Source organism: Nannobrachium achirus (assembly GCF_963921795.1).
Source record: "Nannobrachium achirus genome assembly, chromosome: 7".
NCBI classification, from domain to species: Eukaryota; Metazoa; Chordata; class Actinopteri; order Myctophiformes; family Myctophidae; genus Nannobrachium; species Nannobrachium achirus.
The window spans coordinates 11,865,697-11,887,967 of NC_137816.1; the positions used below are offsets into that span (position 1 = coordinate 11,865,697).

A 22,271-nucleotide genomic window follows, 5' to 3' on the forward strand; every position below is an offset into this window, starting at 1 on the left:
GCCAATCACAGCGTGTCTTTTCCGTGACTTATCCAAGGACCACAATTCAATTCAACAGAGCCAGTTCCGATGTTGCGCTGCTCAGCTGTTCTTATAGGCTGCATACGTAAAGACCAGCCCCTACCTGCCTCTGATTGGCTTACAGACTTCCGTATGTGTGCCGCACGCAGAAGCAATGAACACGGAAGCGACGAAGATTCCCTTAGTTGCTCAATGCATACGCCCCCTAGCCGAAGGAGGCGTCTACCTTTCTATGTCTATGGTCCTTCCTGCTTCCTCCTAGAGCGCCCCTGGTGGCCGTTAGCTGTAAAAATCTCTATATAAATCCTTTTCAAAGACCATTGTAAAACGAACTAAACTGCCGTTAGCTGTAAAAATCTTTATATACGCCGCACCATTGTATAAGCCGCAGGGTTCAAAACATGGGAAAAAAGCAGCGGCTTATAGTCCGGCAATTACGGGTACATGTTGTTTATGGGTTCTCCTGTAAATTGGGTAGTTGCAACAGTTCTTGCGCAGCTGGGTCACATTCATATAGGTGACCAGTTTGTATCCTTTTATGCCCCACTTGAGACTACAGTAGGTTGATTACAGAGTCACAGATAGTTGTATTATCTATCTATAAATGCGAGAAGTCTCTGCGTGTCTGTAATCCGCGTATCTCGAGAACCGTTCGTCCCACCGGCTTCAGATTCGGCACGCGCGTTCCCCGCCGCGACACGGAGTGCAGCGCCAGGCCTCGACCCGACCCGACGCGCGGTTTTCCCGAACCGGCGCGAAACGTTCGGAATCTCCTTATGCGGGCTGATTGTTGACATCAGGCTGTTCCGGAGGAAATCGGCGCAATCGCTGACTCATTGTGACATCACTTCATAAAAGGCTCTGACATCACGTACGCCACATGAGTCAACAAAAAATCTCTGTGAGTGAGTGTGTATGTATGTAACCCGCGTATCTCGAGAACCGTTCGTCCCACCGGCACGCGCGTTTTCCATATATGGGAATAAAATGAATGCCTGTATGCGGAGCTGATGTCTGACATCAGAGTTTTCCGCAACCGGTACTATGTGTGCAGAGATCTTCATATATGGGCATAAGTGGACAAAGACAAACAGATGGTCAAAACTCAAAACGGGTCCTATGACAACAGGTATATTGGGGTTTGCATTAAAGGGTGGGGCATTCATGGGGTTTGCATTAAAGGGTGGGGCATTCATTCCCTATTTCATCTGCGTCCATAAAAATGGACGCAGATAAACAGATATCTCCATATGGCATATATGGGCATACAATGGACGCAGAATCACAAAGATCTCCAAATACGGGCATAAAAGGGACACAGAACTATAACTGCAGTGATCTCCATATATGGACATAAAATGGACACCGACAGACAGACAGAAAGATACAGATATCTCCATATATGGGCATAAATGGACACAGGCAGACAGATGGTCCAAACGGGTCCCATGAAAACAGGTATAATGGGGTTTGCATTAAAGGGCGGGGCATTCATTCCCTATTTACATTGTTCCGAGTTGGCCAGGTCGCCGACTAGACGCTGGGCCACCCGAAGGGCGGCCCAGCTTCTAGTTAGTTTTAATTAGGGATGCGTGTGTGTGTGTGTGTGTGTGTGTGTGTGTGTGTGTGTGTGTGTGTGTGTGTGTGTGTGTGTGTGTGTGTGTGTGTGTGTGTGTGTGTGTGTGTGTGTGTGTGTGTGTGTGTGTGTGTGTGCGTGCGTGCGTGCGTGCGTGCGTGTGCATGCATGCACTTGCCTGTGCACGCGCACAGCATGCCCTAATTGTTCTGGCCTGTTTTCACTTTTAGAACGATATACAGTACCTCATACTATATAACCTCATTACGACACCCTGACAAAAAACACTACTCATAGATCATTTACTCCACTTTATAATGCACAAAAGCTATTTTGCATACCATAAAACAGAAGATATAAAATACTAGAGGTTCGGCCCATGTAGCAGCCCTGAAATCTAGAGTTCAGGGCCACTGGCCCTAACCCTAGCCGGGAATAGCCGGTGAGTCTGGCCGGTGTCGTCCAAATATTTTCATATTTTTGGGCGACGTTTTCCATTATTGCCATCACCTGCTATCGCCAGTATTTGCCGGCTCCCATTGACAAATAATGCACATCCGGAAAATACGTTAAATATCAAATATGTTAAAACGCACCGTTAAACTTACGCTGCACTGCCAATCCAACCAATATGTCTGAGTCATAGTGATGGGGCCTTAGTCAGATTACACATTGTACCCATCTGTCTGTGTCCCTTTTATGCCCATTTATGGAAATCCCTGATGTCATGATTTTATGCCCATATGGGCATATTGGGCATATTGGTTCGATCTACGGTTCTGGACAACTGGATATCAGAACTCCCTCGAGTCATTGCCTTGTTTGAAGTCGGTCTGTCCAATATATGCACATGATGTGCATAGCGGTCGGATCTGTGGCTCTGGACAACTGGATCTCTGTAACTCTCAGTCCTTGTCCCTTTTATGCCCATATGATCGCTGATATCTTTAGTATATGCCTATATATGGTCATGCCCCTTTTGTGCCCATATATGGAGCTGACTGATTTATTTGCGCCTGATACCATAACGACACATTGAGGTTAGACAACACTCCATATTTGGGCGTAGCTCCTTATATGGTTATAGCTGACTCACACACATTCAGTGCAGCTGCTGTCAGCTAATCATAGATTGTGTAAAGTTCATACAATCATGCTGTAATGTTACAAAATCAACCCTCATGTTTTCTCCTATTACCTGGTGGGAGTCGGGGGGTAAAGCAGCATCCAATTCATTCCCTAATGAAGTCACATGTTTTGAAGAGGCAAGCTTGCTCTAAGCTTTCCTTAAGGTTGTCCTTAAGCCACAGAGCAATACAAGCTTGCCTCTTCAAAACATGTGACTCCCATAGGGCCGGGGCCACACATTTAAGGCACATGTTTTATGCTTTACCTGGGGGGAGGCAGGGGGTAGAGGCAAGCTTGCTGAAAGAGGGTTGCATGTTTGGATTCACATGAATCGGTTGTCAGTTGCAGTTACATTTTCAGCTCAAACAATATATATTTTAAAGTTGAAGGGTAAATACAAAGTATATTTTTAAATCTCGGATCTTCTCGGATCCTTGCGGGTAAATGCATTTCGGAATGCCCCGAACGGACCTGAGGCAATTGGACCCTACCCGAGGGACAACTGAATATTTTAGACACAAACCGGCTCGGTTCTCTGTTCGGGTCTCGGGTAATCGGGTCCTGGAAGACCCTTGCTACCCTCTAATACACACCTGAAGGAGAGACAATCAATTAGGCTGCGTTTGTAAATATGCTCTGAGAGCATTTCTGGACGTTCTGAAATTCAGAGCACTGGCCGTGTCAAATGAATTACAGGGTTGTTTGAGCCTTTGTGACAATGGCAGAGGAAGTCATTCAAAAAATGTCTTTGTGGCTTGTTGTGGCTTGTGGCTCTAGTCTAGACAGTAGTATTTATGCCTACTTTATACTCTGTCGTACGACTTTGTCACTGCAGGTCTCCAAGCTCCGACATGTAGCACTATCCAATCTCAGGACGGACACTCTAACCACATGGCTACTGAGTTTGAGTTTTCATTTATATAACTAACTTATATTTATATATCTAAACCTGACTTTGTATTATTGTCATATTCACACAGATTTCAGTTTTGACTTATCTGAACAATAGATAAGCATTTAAAATGCTGAATCCGTAGGCCTATTTAACAAATTACACACCAAAACATCAAGTGTTTTGAGCTCTCCTGTAAAGTGGCAGGCTCCATAATGGTACATCGATCAATTCCCAAATTAAATTTTGATTTGGAGTGAATAGTGCAAGATTCACCAAATTCACAACACAATTTTGTGTTGTGAATCTATGTATACAGTATCTCGACATCTAATCTATGATGCTTTTGTGCAGAAATGAGTCCTGAAATCCCCCTGAATTGCTATGACTGTTTCACATGAGCTACACCAAGTGCTGTTGTCAAGCACACATGTGGTGGGATATACATTTTATTTGTTTCCAGCACATAACCTTTGACCTCTGTCTGTGTCATGCTACTGTAGGTTCCTGCCATTCTCCAAGGCCCATCGGAGGAACAGGAAGTACGAAAAACAGCTCCACAGTTCTTCCTCCTTCCGTCCGTTAGACTACGGCACCAAGCGTTTCAGGGACCAGGAGACACCCTGGCTTAAGGAGAAGGAGGTGGGCTCCACACACAACCCCCCCCCCCCCCCACACACACACACACACACACACACATTAGATACCTAAATGAATTCATTGTTGCTCTCTCCTCTAGAGAGGGCAGCAGAACCCTCCAACTTCAGACGTACAAATTTGTCAAAAGTGACAGCAATTTAATAAATCGCCGTTCCCCATCACACGCATATGCACACCCACCCACCCACGCACTCTCTCTCTCTCTCTCACACACACACACACACACACACACACACACACACACACACACACACACACACACACGCACACACACGCGCGCGCAAACAATTCCCAGTCAAGCCCACAGATGCCCACCCTCAATGTACTGTATACGTAAATGAGGTGTGTGTGTGTGTGTGTGTGTGTGTGTGGAGGGGGGTTGTGCGCCCATGTGTGAGCTCGTATGTGCTGGTGTGCATGCATATGCGTGTGTGTGTGTGTGTGTGTGTGTGTGTGTGTGTGTGTGTGTGTGTGTGTGTGTGCCCTGCGGTGCGGTCCAGGCATTAGGTAATTGACTGTGTCTTTGCTCAAGGCCTTTCATGGATCACCATCCTTTATTAGCTCACTTCCCAGCACGCACGCACACACACACACACACACACACACACACCCACCCACCCACACACAAACACGCACACGTGCGTGCAAAGTTCCCAGCAGCCCCACCCATACCACCCCCCCCATCCAGCCAATTGCCCGGAAACGAGGAGTGAAAGGAGAGAGAGAAAGAGGTAGCGAGTGACGAGGAGGAGAGAAGTGACAGGGAACCAACAGCCCCAGGAAGAGAAGACAAATAAGAGAAGGAGGGGCGGAGGGGGGGGGGGGGGGGGGGGGGGTCTCCCCCGGCTCAACGCAGGGCTGGGGGGAGAGGGGGGAGGGGCCATTTTGGTGCAAAATTAGATGCATCTGTCGTTTGGACCATGGTGTTAAAAATCTAGCCATACTCCTACAACCTTGATTATTCAACCCATTTAGGCCTAGGATTATTGAATGCTTTAACTATTGAAAAATAGCAGATATACAAGCTCACAGCGCGGCACCGAGTGCCGCGCTGCGAGCTTGTATATCTGCTATTTTTGAAAAAAAAGTTGCGAAAATGTGTGCAAATCTTTGAATATATGTATTTACAAAGCGAACGTTTGTAAACTCAAATTTTGCTTCTGGGTGGTCGCTGGAACTAGATATTTTGAGATGGGGGTCTGTGGCCAAATAAATATCATTTTGGGGGTCCTTCACAGTTTTGAGAACCTCTGACATAGTAGTCTCTCAAGAACAGACTAACTGAGCTCCAGTTATGTGAAAAGGACCTTTTCTTTGACGATGGCTGGCCAGATTGCTGACATTGAAACATGGGTTTTTCAAAAAACCTCAGAAGGATTCAAAAGACACTTATAGAATCGGGTCAAAATTCAAGTTTTCACGATTTTTCTAAAATAGCAGATCTACAAGCTCGCAGCGCGGCACTCGGTGCCGCGCTGTGAGCTTGTATATCTGCTATTTTTCAATAGTTAAAGCATTCAATAATCCTAGGCCTAAATGGGTTTTTAATCAACAACCGTCATAAGGTCATTTGTGGAAAACAAATAACTGTTGTTTATTATTCGTAGATACATATAATATATTTTCTATTACAAAGTTTACAACTATATTGTTTTATCAGTGTCTGTAGTTTTGTTTAGTTTAAGTGAACAAAATCATTTGACATCATTCATCTTTGTCTCATTTAATTTCAGTCATTAATTTGTAGCGCTAGTGTCTGGAACAGATTATTTTTCATTATCATTATTAATAATAAGGTAGGTATGCATTAACAGAAACGTGATTAAAAATACATTGTACTTTTATACATAGGGCCCCAGCTGTACATTAAAAAAATTGTTAAGATAATGAATATTTTGAAGACAGATAAAATCGAAATGTTCTGAAATTTTTTATCCTCCAGTGAATTTGCAATGTATACTATACAAATTATTAATTATTATTATTCGTAGTAGCAGTAGTAGTAGTAGTAGTAGTAGTATTTATAACCAGTAAGACTCCCTAATCGGGAGATAAGCGACCGTCAGGTCGCAGCGTGATTTTAGGCCAAAATGTGTAGGAGCAGTGTCCAAAAATGTGTTTAAAAAAATCTGCCTGATGGTGGCGCTATATGGGACAGATCCATGTTGATGGCATGAGTGTAGACATACTGTGCAGCGATTTGCGTGATTTTAGGGCAAGATCTGTAGGACTAGTGTCCAAAAATGTGTTTTAAAAAATCGGCCTGAAGGTGGCGCTAAACGGGACAGATCCATGTTGATGACATGAGTGTAGAGCAAGTGTGTACCGATTTGCGTGATTTTAGGGCAAAATTTGTAGGAGCAGTGTCCAAAAATGTGTATGAAAAAATCGGCCTGATGGTGGCGCTATATGGGACAGATCCATGTTGATGACATGAGTGTAGGCATACTGTGTAGCGATTTGCGTGATTTTAGGGCCAATTCTGTAGGAGTAGTGTCCAAAAATGTGTTGTAAAAAATCGGCCTGAAGGTGGCGCTAAATGGGAAAGATCCATGTTGATGAGATGAGTGTAGACATACTGTGTACCGATTTGCATGATTTTAGGGCAAAAATTGTAGGAGCAGTGTCCAAAAATGTGTTTTGCAAGAATCGGCCTCATGGTGGCGCTAGAAGAGGGGCATGTGAGAATTGATGGGTGGAGGTTGTGGTTTGGCAGGCAAGGAGTGTGTGTGCAAAATGTGGCATGGATCGTGGCAACGGTTGCGGAGATATGAGCAGGGCAAAAGTGTGACGTGTGACTGACTGACTGACTGACTGACGGACTGACGGACGGACAGCCGGTGGAGGTTTTGATAGTAAATGCGACCTGACGGTCGCAATAATTCACAATACATTATAATAAAATGTAATTATTTCAGTATATTGTATACAATTGTTAGTCTCCATTATATTTGTTGTTAATACGGTTTGGAGCTATATAAATAATAAGCATAAAGCATGACAGCACAGTGTAGTGTATATGTAATGTACAGCATTGTGTGTGTGTGTGTGTGTGTGTGTGTGTGTGTGTGTGTGTGTGTGTGTGTGTGTGTGTGTGTGTGTGTGTGTGTGTGTGTGTGTGTGTGTGTGTGTGTGTGTGTGTGTGTGTGTGTGTGTGTGTGTGTGTGTGTGTGTGTGTGTGTGTGCGCGCGCGTGTGTGTGTGTAGTGTACACACGTACATAGCTCTGTTGACGGGTGCTTCAGAGTGACAGCTTCCTACTTGCCACTTGCCTAACCCCGCCTGTCCCAAAATACACACACACACACACACACACACACACACACACACACACACACACACACACACACACACACACACACACACTCCCCCTGGTAATGCTGATGCTTTTGATGAAGATGATGATGAAGATAATGATGATGGTCTCCAGCCCAAGCCTGTCACACCGCTGTCACTCAAAGGGCATCAGACGTCACACACACACACACACACACACACACACACACACACACACACACACACACACACACACACAGGTACACACACACACACACACACACACACACACACACACACACACACACACACACACACACACACACACACACACACACACACACACACACACGCACGCATAAGACACAAAGAGTCTCTTTCCCGTGTATTCCCTCTTTCTGTTTCTGTTTACAGTATATTATGTCTGTGCCCCCCCTCTCTTCCACTGTGGTAATTAGTGTTGTTCTTATCTTTGCTACCCCCCCCCCCCCCCCAGCTATAGCAGTAGCTAGTGTAGCGTAGCTTCCCATCAGAGCTCAGAGGGTCTGTTGAGTAGACAGCTCTGTCCGGGTACTCCTCCTCATCATCATCATCATCATCGTCATCAACATGGCTGTCCATGCTCCTAATAGGCTCTGTGTATAAGTGTAATCCAGGGGTTTCCAGAAGGTGGCATGCCGTTTCCTGTCTCATTAATTTTCCCATAGCTTCATTTGATTGGCTTGGCAGCAGATTTGAACGGGAAACACAGTAACACACACATAAAGCTGTCGACGGTGTTTCCCGTTGAAATCTGCTGCCGAGCCAATCAAATGGAGCCATGGGACACTGAACTAGAACAGGAAACAAGCAGCCTATGCCACCTAACCTCGCGTCACCAGGCTTTCTGGGGGAAAGCCTGGTATTCGTTTACTAAACAGGTCGGTTGATCCGGTCTAGACCGGATGGCATCCTACGCATGCGCTAACTACTTGTGCATGCGCTAACAGGGTTAAAACTGTTTCCGGTTCCGGCCAAAGTGTAGTCCGTTTTGACTACAAAATTACGTAGGATCAAAAGCCCGAAATTGGAAGCGATCCCAGGCTAATGCCACCTTCATGGAGCTCCTAGCAGAAGTTCAGGAGCCACACCTCCAATTCTGTTATCTCCCTATCAAGCCACCTCCAATCAGGTCACCTCCACCCATCTATAAATGCCCACCTAAGCCATTCTTCTCCCTCCATTCTCGTGTTTGTCATGTAGCCTCGGAAACCCAGGCTTATTGGCGATTGGAAGAAAAATAAGCCTGGGCCTATAACTGTGTAGGCTCATGACATTTTAATTGTATAAAATAAATGTAGCCGTTCAGATATCTTATTTTACATCAGTATTGTTCATGTGAACTGTTTTGTTTAGGCTTATCCATTATAATGATAAAATCGCTATGATTTATCAATCGTTTTCCACCGCGGATCACTTCTTCATTTACTCAAAGCGGACAGCAGCAGGAGTCATGTCGCTCCGCGTCATTTCGAGACGTCGGAGGACCCGGAGAGATCCACCGGCATACAAATAATGTCCGCGTTAGCTCAGAGTGTTTGTCACGTTACACATAGCGAGCCCAACTTTAAAAAACAAACTAAATGAATAAACATCAATCGAACTTCGACTAACGTTGCCATGGACACTGATGAGGCAGTCATAGACCTCAAGCTATCCGACCAGGAGATCTTGGTCCAACTGAGCCCACCAGAGTTCTCAAGGCCGCCCAATCTCATCTCCATTAACACATACCCTGCCATTTAACAATACCTTCGTACTCTCATATGCCCCTGGTCTCCATAGACTTCCATGTAATTCATAGTGCACGGATCATGCACACCCATGCCTAGATAATGCACCACGTGTGTCCACATTGCTCACAGCTTTCAAACAAAAAAATCCGAATGTAAATCCGTTCAGGCATTCATGAGATAGCAGCCATTATGTTTTCCTAAAATGTAAACAAAGATGGCTGCCATGTTTGATAGATGGGGTTGCCTACTACATTTTTTGGGGTCCAAAAATGTTATTGAGAAAAAAAAAACGTTTTTTTTTTTTTTTTTTTTTTTTTTTCAAAAACGGGAAATTCTCTGGACTATCGGGCCTGGCAGGGAAAGACATTGAAATAATCTCGGGACTATCGGGCCTGGCATGCAATGAGTTAAACTGAAGCTTTTGGGGGTGTAATGTTGGGCAACGTTACATAATCAATCTTATTAGACAATCAAAGTAATGTATTGCATTTACTGTACTGAAAGGGTCAAGACCAGTGTTGTACCCGAACGCGTTCAAAGAACGATCGTTCATGAACACGTTCATATTTTGGGCGAACGTGAACTGAACGTTCTTTGTTTTCGCTTGATGAACGATATTGTCGAATGCGTTCCAATTGACCTGCGGCAATTGGACCCTATCCGACCCTGCCCAGAGGGACAAGTCAATATTTTAGCCCCGAAAATGTTCGGCTCTCGGGTAATCGGTTGCGGGCAGACCCGTGCTACGCTCTACATGAGAGGAACACTTCATCCAAAAGATTGTCATCCTATACTCACCTCTTGAAACACAAACACATTTTATTTGTCCACAAAATAACAATCAATCTGTCTGTCTGTCTTCCTGACTGACTGACTGACTGACTGACTCACTCAGTCCATCCGCCCATTCATGCTAGTTGTGTTTTCAGACAGTGTTCTGTTCTAATTAGCAGGCTGTGTGTTAATCAAGTTCACCAGAGTGAGTGGTCACGTCTGCATCTGATTCGGCTCCAAGCCTCCCCTTCCCTTCGAATTAGACCGACACCCATCACAACTTCAAAAACTCATGCTAACACACGCACACCAACACGCAAGCACGCGCACACATACACACGTTTTAATGTTGCCACAGTAATTGCTTCTCCAAGTCCTTCATCTATTCTACCTAACTCCCCCATGCTAGCCACCCCTCCACACACACACACACACACACACACACACACACACACACACACACACACACACACACACACACACACACACACACACACACACACACACACACACACACACAGTACTTTGTCCTCCCAGCCACTCTGCAGCGAGGCTTTGTTATTGTCATTATTACATGGACGGTGCAGAGCTTAAGGCAATGGGGACAGGAGGGCACATGCGCACACGCACATGCGCACACGCACGTGCGCGCGCGCGCGCGCGCGCGCACACACACACACACACACACACACACACACACACACACACACACACACACACACACACACACACACACACACACACACACACAGTCTCTTAATGGTCTCAACCATAATGCATCACAGCGATGCATACTGCTGATATATGAGCGATCTTTTAAATGGAACAATATTCATTAGCAGCAATTAATACTTGAACTAAAATAGACCACACGTTACAGACAAAGAGGGAAGGTGGGTTAGGGAACAACATGTGTGTGTGTGTGTGTGTGTGTGTGTGTGTGTGTGTGTGTGTGTGTGTGTGTGTGTGTGTGTGTGTGTGTGTGTGTGTGTGTGTGTGTGTGTGTGTGTGTGTGTGTGTGTGTGTGTGTCCCATATGTGTGTACTGTATGTGTATGCCGTACTATTTTTGAGCGGTGCTAACCGCTCCTACGTCTGGCTTTGTGTGTAGGTCCCTCCCTACCATACTGTACAAGGAGATATGCACGACTGCACTACTGTATGTTGGGTTTGATACCATGCGAAGTGAGCACCGCTCAACTTCGCACAGGTGCGATTGTTTTTTTTCCCCTTAACTTATAGACTATTTTTCCATAATGTTTGCCTGACAAAATAGAGATGCTTTGCTTAAAATGATCTATATTCATCCATCCAGCCAGCTCACAGACAGATTAGTGCCCAGATGTCTCTGTGTGTGTGTGTGTGTGTGTGGGGGGGGGGGGGGGGGGAGAGAGAGAGAGAGAGATAATTCTCCATAACTGTTTTACAACATGTGTAAAACTCTGCGGCCCCCTTCATTTGCGCAACCATAAAGCATTCCTTCTGCCATGCTCCCACATTTATCAATTAGCCCAGCAACCCTTGGCCCAATCTTCATCACCAGCTCTGCGTTCTGAAGCCTGCACCCCCGGACACGCATCTGCGTCACATGCATCGTAGTCAACACATCTGAAAGGCAAGTCGATCCGTCAGACGGTGGATCGACTTAATCAGCTTTTTAAACCCCTTTTTCTGCCCCAATTTAGTCGTTATGCCAGTTGATAACTCCCTACACACATTCTGTGTGGTGTCACTGCTGTGGTATCCTACTGGCTCATCTGCCAGTGAGGAGACCCCACCGCGTGAGGACGTAGAGCCTTCGTCTCACTCCTCCCATCCAGCACTTCCCGCTGACACGTGTCACCCCAGCCAGTAGAGCAGGGTTCCCCAATAGGTGGCCCACGGGCCATTTGCGGCCCGCGGGGGGCTACTGTCTGGCCCCCACCAACCCCAGTAATAATGGTGGTATAAGAACAGCAACAACACTAGTATATCGTCATTGTCAGGTGGAAACCTTGTATCTCAAAAGTTGTATGTTCTTTCGCAAAGTAAAGCCCTGCTTCATCTTACGAGGCCGTCGCACAAAAGTAGTGAAAACAGCAGATCTACAAGCACACAACGCCTCGCACCGCGAGGCGTTGTGTGCTTGTAGATCGGCTGTTTTCTCTAGTTTAAATCATTTTTAAAATGATAAATGCGAAACGAACGGTTTTGGACATACAAGATTTTCACCCGACAACGACGATATCTGAACCGTCACTGGAGTAGCGGGAACGCCACCATCGCCCCCTGCAATGTTGTGGCCCTCGGCTTGGTACCCTAGACATAATTCAGCCCTTGGGGGAAACTAATCGGGGAACCCTGCAGTAGAGCATTAACAAATATCACCTTCCACAACCCATTTGCCCTCCCCGGAATATGTCATTTACTCAAAGTTGGAACAGACCAGTCTTTTGATTTGCTTTACATTTCTTCAGTTTTCAGAAGGCTCAAAGTTTCTGACCCATGGCTAGAATCTCCTCTGGTCTCAGAAATGCGGCATAATATCTACAAAACTGTTCAAGAAATATCATAATAATCCAGTGTGTGCGTGCGTGCGTGTACGAGAGAGAGAGAAAGAATGAGAGAGAGAGAAAGAACGAGAGAGAGAGAGAGAGAGAGAACGAGAGAGAGAGAGAGATCATGGTGAGGAAGGTGATGTGTCCTTACTTTGACATGGTGCATGCTTTAACACAAGCAGCCATCTCTGTCATTAGCAGGCCATCAGGCGCTGTCTCTTTGTGTTTACTGGCTCAGTAAAGCACCGTAGTAACCCTGTTAAAATGCTCAACTATGATGCATTAAAACCATTTAGAACGGGCACACATTTTGTGTATCATTATTTTATGCTTTAACTGTTGAAAAATAGCAGATATACAAGCTCACAGCGCGGCACCGAGTGCCGCGCTGCGAGCTTGTAGATCTGCTATTTTTGAAAAATCGTGAAAATTTGAATTTTGACCCGATTCTATAAGTGTCTTTTGAATCCTTCTAAGATTTTTTTGAAAAACCTATGTTTCTATGTCAGCAATCTGGCCAGCCATCATCAAAGAAAAGCTCCTTTTCACTTAACTGGAGCTCAGTTAGTCTGTTCTTGAGAGACTACTATGTCAGTGGTTCTCAAACCTTTTCATGTGAAGGACCCCCAAAATGATATTTATTTGGCAACGGTCCCCCATCTCAAAATATCTAGTTCCAGGGACCACCCAGAAGCAAAATTTTAGTTACAATCGTTCGCTTTGAAAATACATACATTCGAAGATTTGCACACATTTTCAAGACTTTTTCAAAAATAGCAGATCTACAAGCTCACAGCGCGGCACTCGGTGCCGCGCTGTGAGCTTGTATATCTGCTATTTTTCACTGGTTAAAGCATTCAATAATTTCTAGGCCTAAATGGGTTAAGATACAGAGGCAGGCCTCTTAAAATCCTTTAAGCGGCACTCAGACTGCTGTGTTCAGATGGATGATACATCATCAGTCTAACTGCCTCACATAGACACAGCTAAGAAACCTTCAGTTCTGTCTCTTGCGGAGCTGTCTGACGCTCTGCAATATGATCACTTTAATGAGTTATTGTATCTCAAATGCGCGAAGAGATCGGCTGTCTAAGACACCTTAGAAATGATATATACCCTTGCAACAACATCTTATTTATTGAGGTTCAAAGGCTAAAGCCAACCTGCATTGTGTTAGAATTCAAACTGATATTTTCACCTCCATTATCATGTCCTAGAAAGTTAACTTTGTGAGAAACAAGAAAGCTAAATAATCTCAGATAGTTATTTTTATTTATTAACTTTTTTGTGTTGATGGGCTAAGAAAGACCTGTAGCAAGACGTCACCTGCCTACATCGGTTGCTTGAGTTCATCTGACAAAGCACACTTCTCCCTTTACTCTGCACAAAGTAAAGAGATGAAAAATAAATTCCAAACTTTTTGTACAGTTGTATATATTGCAATAATAATGCGTGGTTGGCCCAAAATCCCACAGCACAGCAGTATGCCTTGGCACACCATTTGGTAACCACTGTTATAAGCCAAATCAGACGTTGCATATTCTGGCAATTCTTTAGCTTGAACCCTGCATCTTGTGAATTTGAACGAGGCAACAATGAATGTGTCACATTTGTGGAGGTAATATATCTGCTGTGGTGGCAACTACATCCAATCTTGGAGCTGCTGTATTGTAAATACTAATAGCCACACTTTTGAAGAGATCATGATGACTTAGGTTTAATGGGACTACATTGTCGCTTGCCGAAAATCTGCCATTTCAAGCTCACACGTTGCGATGCTTGTATATAAATGCTTGTATATAGATGCTTGTAGAGCAGGGTTGCGAGACACTGACACCTTGCTTTTTCACCTTGGTTGGCCTACTAATTATTCCATACCATCCCAGTGCAGGCTTCTTAATGTTTTCATGAAAAGAGCACCACTGATCATTTATTACATTAAAAAATAAATTGTGGTTACGCCCCCCTGGTGAAGCTCCTTAATGTCAGGTGAAAAGAAGATGGTGGCATGACGGATCGGGTATCGGAGGAGACCCGTTGTTGTCTTCACCCTCCCAATGGCTACTGTGGGGATTAGCAGGGATAGGTCAAACGTAGAGTATGGGGATGGGGGAATTGGCTTGACACTAAATTGGGTATATGGGGAAAAAATGTTTTCTTTTATTATCTCTTATGGGCAGGGTTTCTCTTCCTTACAACTGAATGTGTACGTACCGTGATCGCCTCAGATCCTGTGCTATTTTGTACCAATGATTGTTGTGATTGGAATGTGATTTGGGGTGCCATCACTATACCTGCCTCATTGTGACATTGTACCTTAATAAAAAAGATTTGAAAAGAAAGAAAAAATAAATTATGAGAAAAAAGTGTGAGAACTTACAGTATTACCAGAACTCACGGAACAGTCCTCTTAAGGCACTTAAGGACTGTTCCGTGAGTTCTGGTGTTCTCTTTGAGAATCTTCTTGTAAAGTTAAGTTTCCCGTTTTTGGAGTCGTGCGCGCACCTCTGCTTCAAACTTACAGTATTAGGCTAATATAGCTTCTACTTTTGTTCTACAGTAGGTGACTTCAAACTACCCTATCTCTTAAAGTCTTTTATGTATGTTTCGGGCCGTTTACATTTCTTAAGCGTTGCATTTTCTAATGCGAGATATATAATGTGTAATTGGGATGGATAGCATGTTCCTCCGCATGTGGATATTCTTCCCAAAACTAAAGAGTAGGAGTCAGCAGTGACAGGGACTGTGCACATGGGGGGATTGGCAAATACATTTTAAATTGAGAGAATGTTTTCAGGTGTGTGTGTGTGTGTGTGTGTGTGTGTGTGTGTGTGTGTGTGTGTGTGTGTGTGTGTGTGTGTGTGTGTGTGTGTGTGTGTGTGTGTGTGTGTGTGTGTGTGTGTGTGTGTGTGTGTGTGTGCATTTTATACACATGGAAATGAGCAGCAGGTAGACAGGCTAGATAAGGCTTCCTTAGCTTTAATTGACTCCGTGTGGATGTGCTCCAGTGAACCATGGTGCATGCAATGCTAGGATCAGCGCCTATCTCTCTATCTTTACGTCTCTCCTCTCTCTGTCTCTTCTCTCTTTCTTCTCTGTCTTGCTTGTTTTCTCACTTGTTCTGGGGCTGCAACGTCTCCCTTTTTGTCTTTCTAATGCTCACAGCTCGCACACGCACGCACGCACGCGCACACACACACACACACACCCGCGCGCGCGCACCAGAACCCCAGAACATGACAGCAGTGTGTTGGTGATAGCATGAAATGCAGATGAAGTTAGGGTATATATAGACTGACACTCGATGTAGTTGACAGAATAGAACATACATTAACAGAGCACTGGCAAAAAAAAAGCACACAGGATGCATTTTCTGATAGCAACAGCACAGCTTTTAATCTGCTTGCGTCATCTGTTTTTTATTTTTTTTATTTCTCCACTCTACAATTTACAATTTAGGAATTTAGCAGATGCACTTATGTACAGCAACTTACAAACTGCTAGAGCTGCTAAAGTATATGAACCCTATCAACAAATTACTGGGTAAATTAACATTTAAATAGAAGAAATGAAACCAATGGAGTTTTACAAAGTAACTAGGATACCAGGTGGGGCGTCTGCTGGCCTAGTGGTCAAGGCGCATACATACAAGGCTATGATGCCTGCTGGCGTCGCCGGTTCGATTCCCAATCCGGACGACCGTTGCCACATGTCATTCCCCATTTCTCTCCCCATTTCCTGTCAGCCTACTATCCTGTCAAATAAAGGCAAAAAGCCCAAAAAAACAAATCTTTAAAAAAAAACTAGGATACCAGGTAAACATCAAAACATGACATGACATGTCAGGCAACCGTCGTGTGATCCATGACTAGCGAGAGAAATGCTATATGAATATGAACTCATTTCTTGTCACATTGCTCTCCTCAGAAAACAATATATATTTTAGAAATCCTTTTATTGTCAGAACTGATGAGCAAATATTTTTGAGACTTTTCATGTTCATATGTTGAGTGTTTTGCTTTGAGATTTTTTTCTCTGTTTGCTTAGTGTAAGGTAAATTGAATTTTGTTTGTAGGGAGAGTGTCTGTTTATAGAGTTTCAGGAGAAGGTGAGGATGAGTGCTGCTGATCTAATTGTTAAGAGATTCGATTTTAGTAGGGGTGCAGTGATATTATATATGGGCTACACATCGGTATCGTCCGATATTTGCTGTTATCGGTCAATATTGGTATCGGCAAATAAAGCTGACATTACTGTAAGTGATGGCAGTAGCCGATATTTATCTGTTGTTGATAAGCATGCATTTTGTGCTGGCTCATAATGTTGGTGTATTGGTTATCTGCATTCTACCAAACTGTAGATTCTGAACAGTTATTTCTTATGTTGATTTATTTGTTTCCCCTGGCACAAAAGGGGAAATAATAACATCAAAAACAAAATAAACAAATATTAGTATCAGTATTGGCTAAATTGTTAATTTAAGACATGTCAGACATTCAGACATGTCGCCACTCCGACAGTGACTTCTTATTGTCCGAGTGGCAACACTTCCATAGAGGTTAAGGTTAGGGTTAGGGTAAGAGATAGGGTTAGTGTCGGAATGGAGACATGTCGGAAAGGAGACATGTCGGAATGGAGAGATGCACTCATGAGATCCCATGGCCACGTAAGAATGCCTTTAAAGTTTCACCACACAGTGCTTGCAGAGTTTTCCAGAGTTCAGTGGGTGTCAAGTAAGGTATTTAGTTGTGTCTTTATGTACTTTACAAGGCTATCAATAGAGAGAGAAGTGGATTGAGATTTGGGAGAGTAACTGTTGATGAAAAAGTAATGAATAGAGTATTATCTACCGGTAGGGTTTAAGACGTGCCATGGATCTAGAGTCCCAGACAGCTCAAGTAATACCTGCAGGACGTCCAAGGATTTTGAAGGTGGTGAAGGGAGCGATTTGGAGTGATCTCCTGTAGCTGTGGGGTTATTGTGCAATACCAACCTAATATTAACTAATAATATAATAACATTTCATATTTATTTCCAGGAAGTAGCTGATAAGAGTATCCAGCTCTTCAAGGAATTCCCCAAGTGGACCTGGGGTACAATAGAGCACCATGATGAAAAGAGGGACAGGGTGGGTAATTGAGTGATCTTCGTGCTGTGAGGCTGCCGCTGTGTAGCTGCTGCTCCAGACAACTGGGCAGGATAAGTGCACAGCAAGTGACTGACAACAGGTGTGCTTGATTGATCAACTGGGAGAGTGTGTGTAGCAGGTGTGTCTAATGAGCCAATCAACGTGTGGCAATGATAGAACAATAGACCAATATCTATCTATCTCACTGTATCCTTCTGTCCATCGGTCCGATCGCCTGTTTGTCTTGTCTCCATTAATATGTATCTACGTGTTTTTTGTAAGAACAAGGGGACCACATTCTCCCAGTAGGAAAATAAAATCTAGATTGAAATATAACGTACACCTGGCAACTGAGTCCATACAGTATGTTGCACATCTAAAGGTGCCTCCACACCGAAAATACTACAGGAGACTCTTTCTAACTGTTCACAGACTGCAAAGAACTGCAAAAAACTAAGCAATTTTTTTCCAGACAACTGCACGCCAACTGTAGTTACTGTACACAGTTGTGCGCATGCACACTGTGTTGCCAGGTCTGCTCGTTATAAGCGACTTTGATCCTGTTTTCTTATAATGTTGCTAGTTGTGGGTTACTTTAGTTTGGGCTTGTTTCTGAAGTGTAGTTGCTTATTTGGCCTTGCTTTCAACATTATTTTAGAAAATAGCTAATGCAATAGAGCTCAATAGGTGAAACTGGTCGTTTTCTTTTGGGCTTGTTTTCATAGACCTGATCGCTTGTTTCACTCACAGAATCTGGCAACCGGAAGGGGGAAGCAGAGATTTTACTCTGTGTGTGCTGTGTTTTTTCTACTCTTACCAATACAACACACATCACTATTACTAGCGTTGCTTTGGAGTTAGTTGATTTGTATAGGAAATTGAGAGATGAGATTGTGAATATGCTATTTAGTAAAAATATGCGACGGGAAAATGTCTCTGGCTTATTTTGGCTTGGTTTTGCAGCAGTAGCAAACTAGTGGTCCATTCTACAACTCCCTCAATCCTACCGACGGCCAGGGGCGACTCAACAAAACTGAGCAAGTCCAGTCTTCCAGTTTTCCGTCGATACTGGTTGATAGCGTTCCCGACCCGCTGCCAAAAACCTGCCGATGAGATCCCTGTCGGCAACAGACGCTTTCCGCCGACGATTCGCGGCCGAATCGGTTTGGTTAAAAGTGCACTTAATAAAAGTTGTATTGGACATAAACGTGTTTTTAGATAATTTCTTTTCAGCATCAATATTCACTGTATTAGGAGTAAGACTGAAAGCTCACCTGCTTTCCAGTGTGTGAGGACAGGCACACAACATGTGTTTTGCTCAGGTATGTAAAGCAAGCGTGTCGTTAAGGAGCAGTTTGGAGCACGCGCACGCTTGTGAGCATGTCTGTGTCCCACTGCACACTAATATATGCCGGGAGGGGGAGTGGGGGGGCTTGTAGGTGGGTTCGTTGGGTGTACAGGGGGTTTGGGACTGGGAAAGGGGGGAAGCAATCACAAACACTTAAAGCTGGGAATGGCCTTGATGTCCTGCACTAAGCAGCCATGTGTTGACTGATGAGCCTGTTAACCCTGGTTGAAACGCACCCAGCACGGGGGATTAGACAACATGGCCGCTCCAGGCCCGTTTTGCATGCGGATTGTTGCATATTTAATCTGAGGTGTGTTGAGGTGCCGAAGAGAAGTAACCCCCACCCCACCCCCAAGTCTCTGTTTCTCATTATAGATGTGTAATAGCAGCCTGAGGCTGGGGGGCCTTAATTTTCCATCCCCCAGCCCAAGTCTTAATCTCACCCTCCGTTCCACACCCCCACCACACCCTCACACACAATCAAAGACCCCGATCCCAGACCTATTCTTACAGCTGCAGGCCCATCCCTCAGACCACCGTGTGTTTTTCCTCTGCTCTATCCATCTCTCTCTTCAATCCATTTCTTTCCATCTTCCATCGCACTCTCTTCCATTTCCTCATAGATGGAGGAGATGGAGAAAGGACAGAGATGGCAAAGAACGATGGTACATTGTTCTCCGACCATCTCTGACCACAATAGAAATATGTTATCTATCCTTAACCTTTGACTCTACTGACTGTAGTGTTAATGAGCATGTTAATAAATTATTCAATCAAGTAAAGACTGTTTGAGCTGGAAAGTGAAATCAAGACCATGGGCTCTATTTTGATTGTCTTAAGTACCAGCTCTTATGCCTTAACTTAAAGGCCTGTCCATACTGTCTCCGACCACCAAACTTTTCGTCGGTTCAACTACAAAATGACGTCACTCACATCTTCTGAAAAGCATTACCCCGAATTAGAGTTCGGAAAGCTGCACGTCGGAAAGTCTAACATCCCATCTAGTAGACCCAGGATGCTGTGCTGCTCCTTAAGCCTGATTTATACAGCCAATTTGGATGTTATCATCCGATATCCTGGCCGATTATCACTTCTTATCAGCCCATTGTAATGGGCCAGTGGGGCCATGCTCTGCCGACTGAGTCGGTCAGAGTGTTAGTGTGCATGCGCCGACGCATGTTGACTCAAATAGTTATCTCCCCTGAGTGGGAGGTGAAGCCGGACCATAGTGATAGTGGCCACTTTGCTCTACTCCACCTTGCTCTTAGGACAATATTTTGTCCTAAGACGGTATTGTTTTTGCTTTGGCTACAGATATTACTGATGCAATAAATCTAACTAGAATTGAAAACGAGTTAGTTTGGCAATTTAGTAGTTTCGTTAATAGTTACCTTTTCCAAAAAATAACTGTTATTTGGTGCATTTCCCTGTTCTTTATGTTGCCACAAAGGAAAAAGAATCCATCTGACACATTTGCGCTATTTCCTAAATGAATCAGCTCGTCTGCGCCTCTGTCAGCGGAGACGGTCCCACTCGACTCCCAGGTGTTACACGAAAATCGGTGACAAACGACTTCTTGGTCTAATCTACAGTATTCGATGGGTCACCGCTTTTGGTGTCACACACGAGTGACGACATGCCATATGGTCTTGTTTACAAGACCCTGACTCATGGCAGAGATTGAGAGAAGATAGACGATAGAGTGTTTGCCTTTTAGTAAGTATGGACTATTTCTGGATTTATTGGTGAAAGGAAGATCAAATTAGCCATGGTCAATGAAGCCCAGGACAGCTCCATAACACTAGGTCGGCTGCACTCTGGATTTTTGTATGTTTACCAAACGTCCTCGCAGGTGGATTTTAATTGTCGGTAACAAGTTACTTTTCTCAGTAGGTAACGCAGTAAAGTAACAGATTATGTAACTTAACAAGTTACTTTCAAAAGTAACGATACCCAACGCTGTATAGTTGTGTATGCTATACGTTTTCCCTCCTTAATTTGAGGAAGTGTCGATAACAATAGCTCTTTGAACCTTTCATACATCTAGTTCACTCTGTCTCTCTCTCTCTCTCTCTTTCTCTCTCTCTCTCTCTCTCTCTCTCTCTCTCTCTCTCTCTCATGGGCTGTATCGCTCCTTTCTTCATCATCCTCTTCAGATGATGCTATTTCCATGTATCTCATGTATTGCTGCTTTATAAGAAAACAAGTGTGTGCATGCGCGTGCATGCGTGCGTGTGTGTGTGTGTGTGTGTGTGTGTGTGTGTGTGCGCGCGCGCGTGTGCGTGCGTGTGTGTGTGTGCGTGTGCGTGTGCGTGTGTGTGTGTGTGCGCGCGCGCGTTTGTTTGTGTACCACAGACCCCTGGCTGTGAGTGTAATTTTCCAATTTGTGTGTCGCCCCTACATCTACGACCACTGCAGAGAGAAGTAGAGAGTTGTTGGAAAACAGGAACGAAGTGTGTGTGTGTGTGTGTGTGTGTGTGTGTGTGTGTGTGTGTGTGTGTGTGTGTGTGTGTGTGTGTGTGTGTGTGTGTGTGTGTGTGTGTGTTTGGGAGGTGGGGTGGGGGAGGGGAGGGGGGGGGGGGGGTTTAGGCGGGATGATAACAAACGCAGCTCAGATTTCACAGATGCATATTTCATCAATCATGTGAATAAGTTGTGGTGATTATGCATGGAGCTGGCAGGCTGATTACCATACAGCATAAAGGCAGCTTTCTTATCTCTCACACCCTGATTAGTTTTTGTCTGGAGATAGCCTCTGCCTCTCTCGCGCGCACACAAACATGCACACTCACACGCGCATACGGACCCAGGCGCACACACAGAATCGGATCGCACTCATGCCTGATTTTACTGTGTACTTTGGTTTGCGGCAGCCGTGTCGTGCACCAGGAAGGGACAGATCGGCAGCCTCACAGCGCTGACACGCGTTGTGAGCTTGTGTGGATCGGCTATGTACACCAGGGTTCCCCAATTCGTTTTCCCCAAGGGCCAATCATGTCTAGGGTACCAAGCCGAGGGCCACATCATTGCAGGGGGCGACGGTGGCGTTCCCGCTACTCCAGCGACAGTTCAGATATCGTCTTTGTCGGGTGAAAATCTTGTATGTCCAAAACCGTTCGTTTTGAATTTATAATTTTTAAAATTATCTAAACTAGTGA

General features: G+C 44.5%; 1 protein-coding gene across 1 annotated transcript in view; it reads left to right on the plus strand.

Annotated features, from left to right (window-relative positions):
• Positions 1-22,271, plus strand: part of spata17 (spermatogenesis associated 17) — a gene marked incomplete at its 3' end in the record, with an annotated part of 68,411 nt that overhangs the window by 23,343 nt on the left and 22,797 nt on the right. Inside the window, exon 6 of the mRNA XM_080730053.1 lies at positions 4,121-4,259. Coding sequence (XP_080586179.1) covers positions 4,121-4,259 — 139 coding nt within the window. The remainder of the gene's footprint in view (positions 1-4,120; positions 4,260-22,271) is intronic.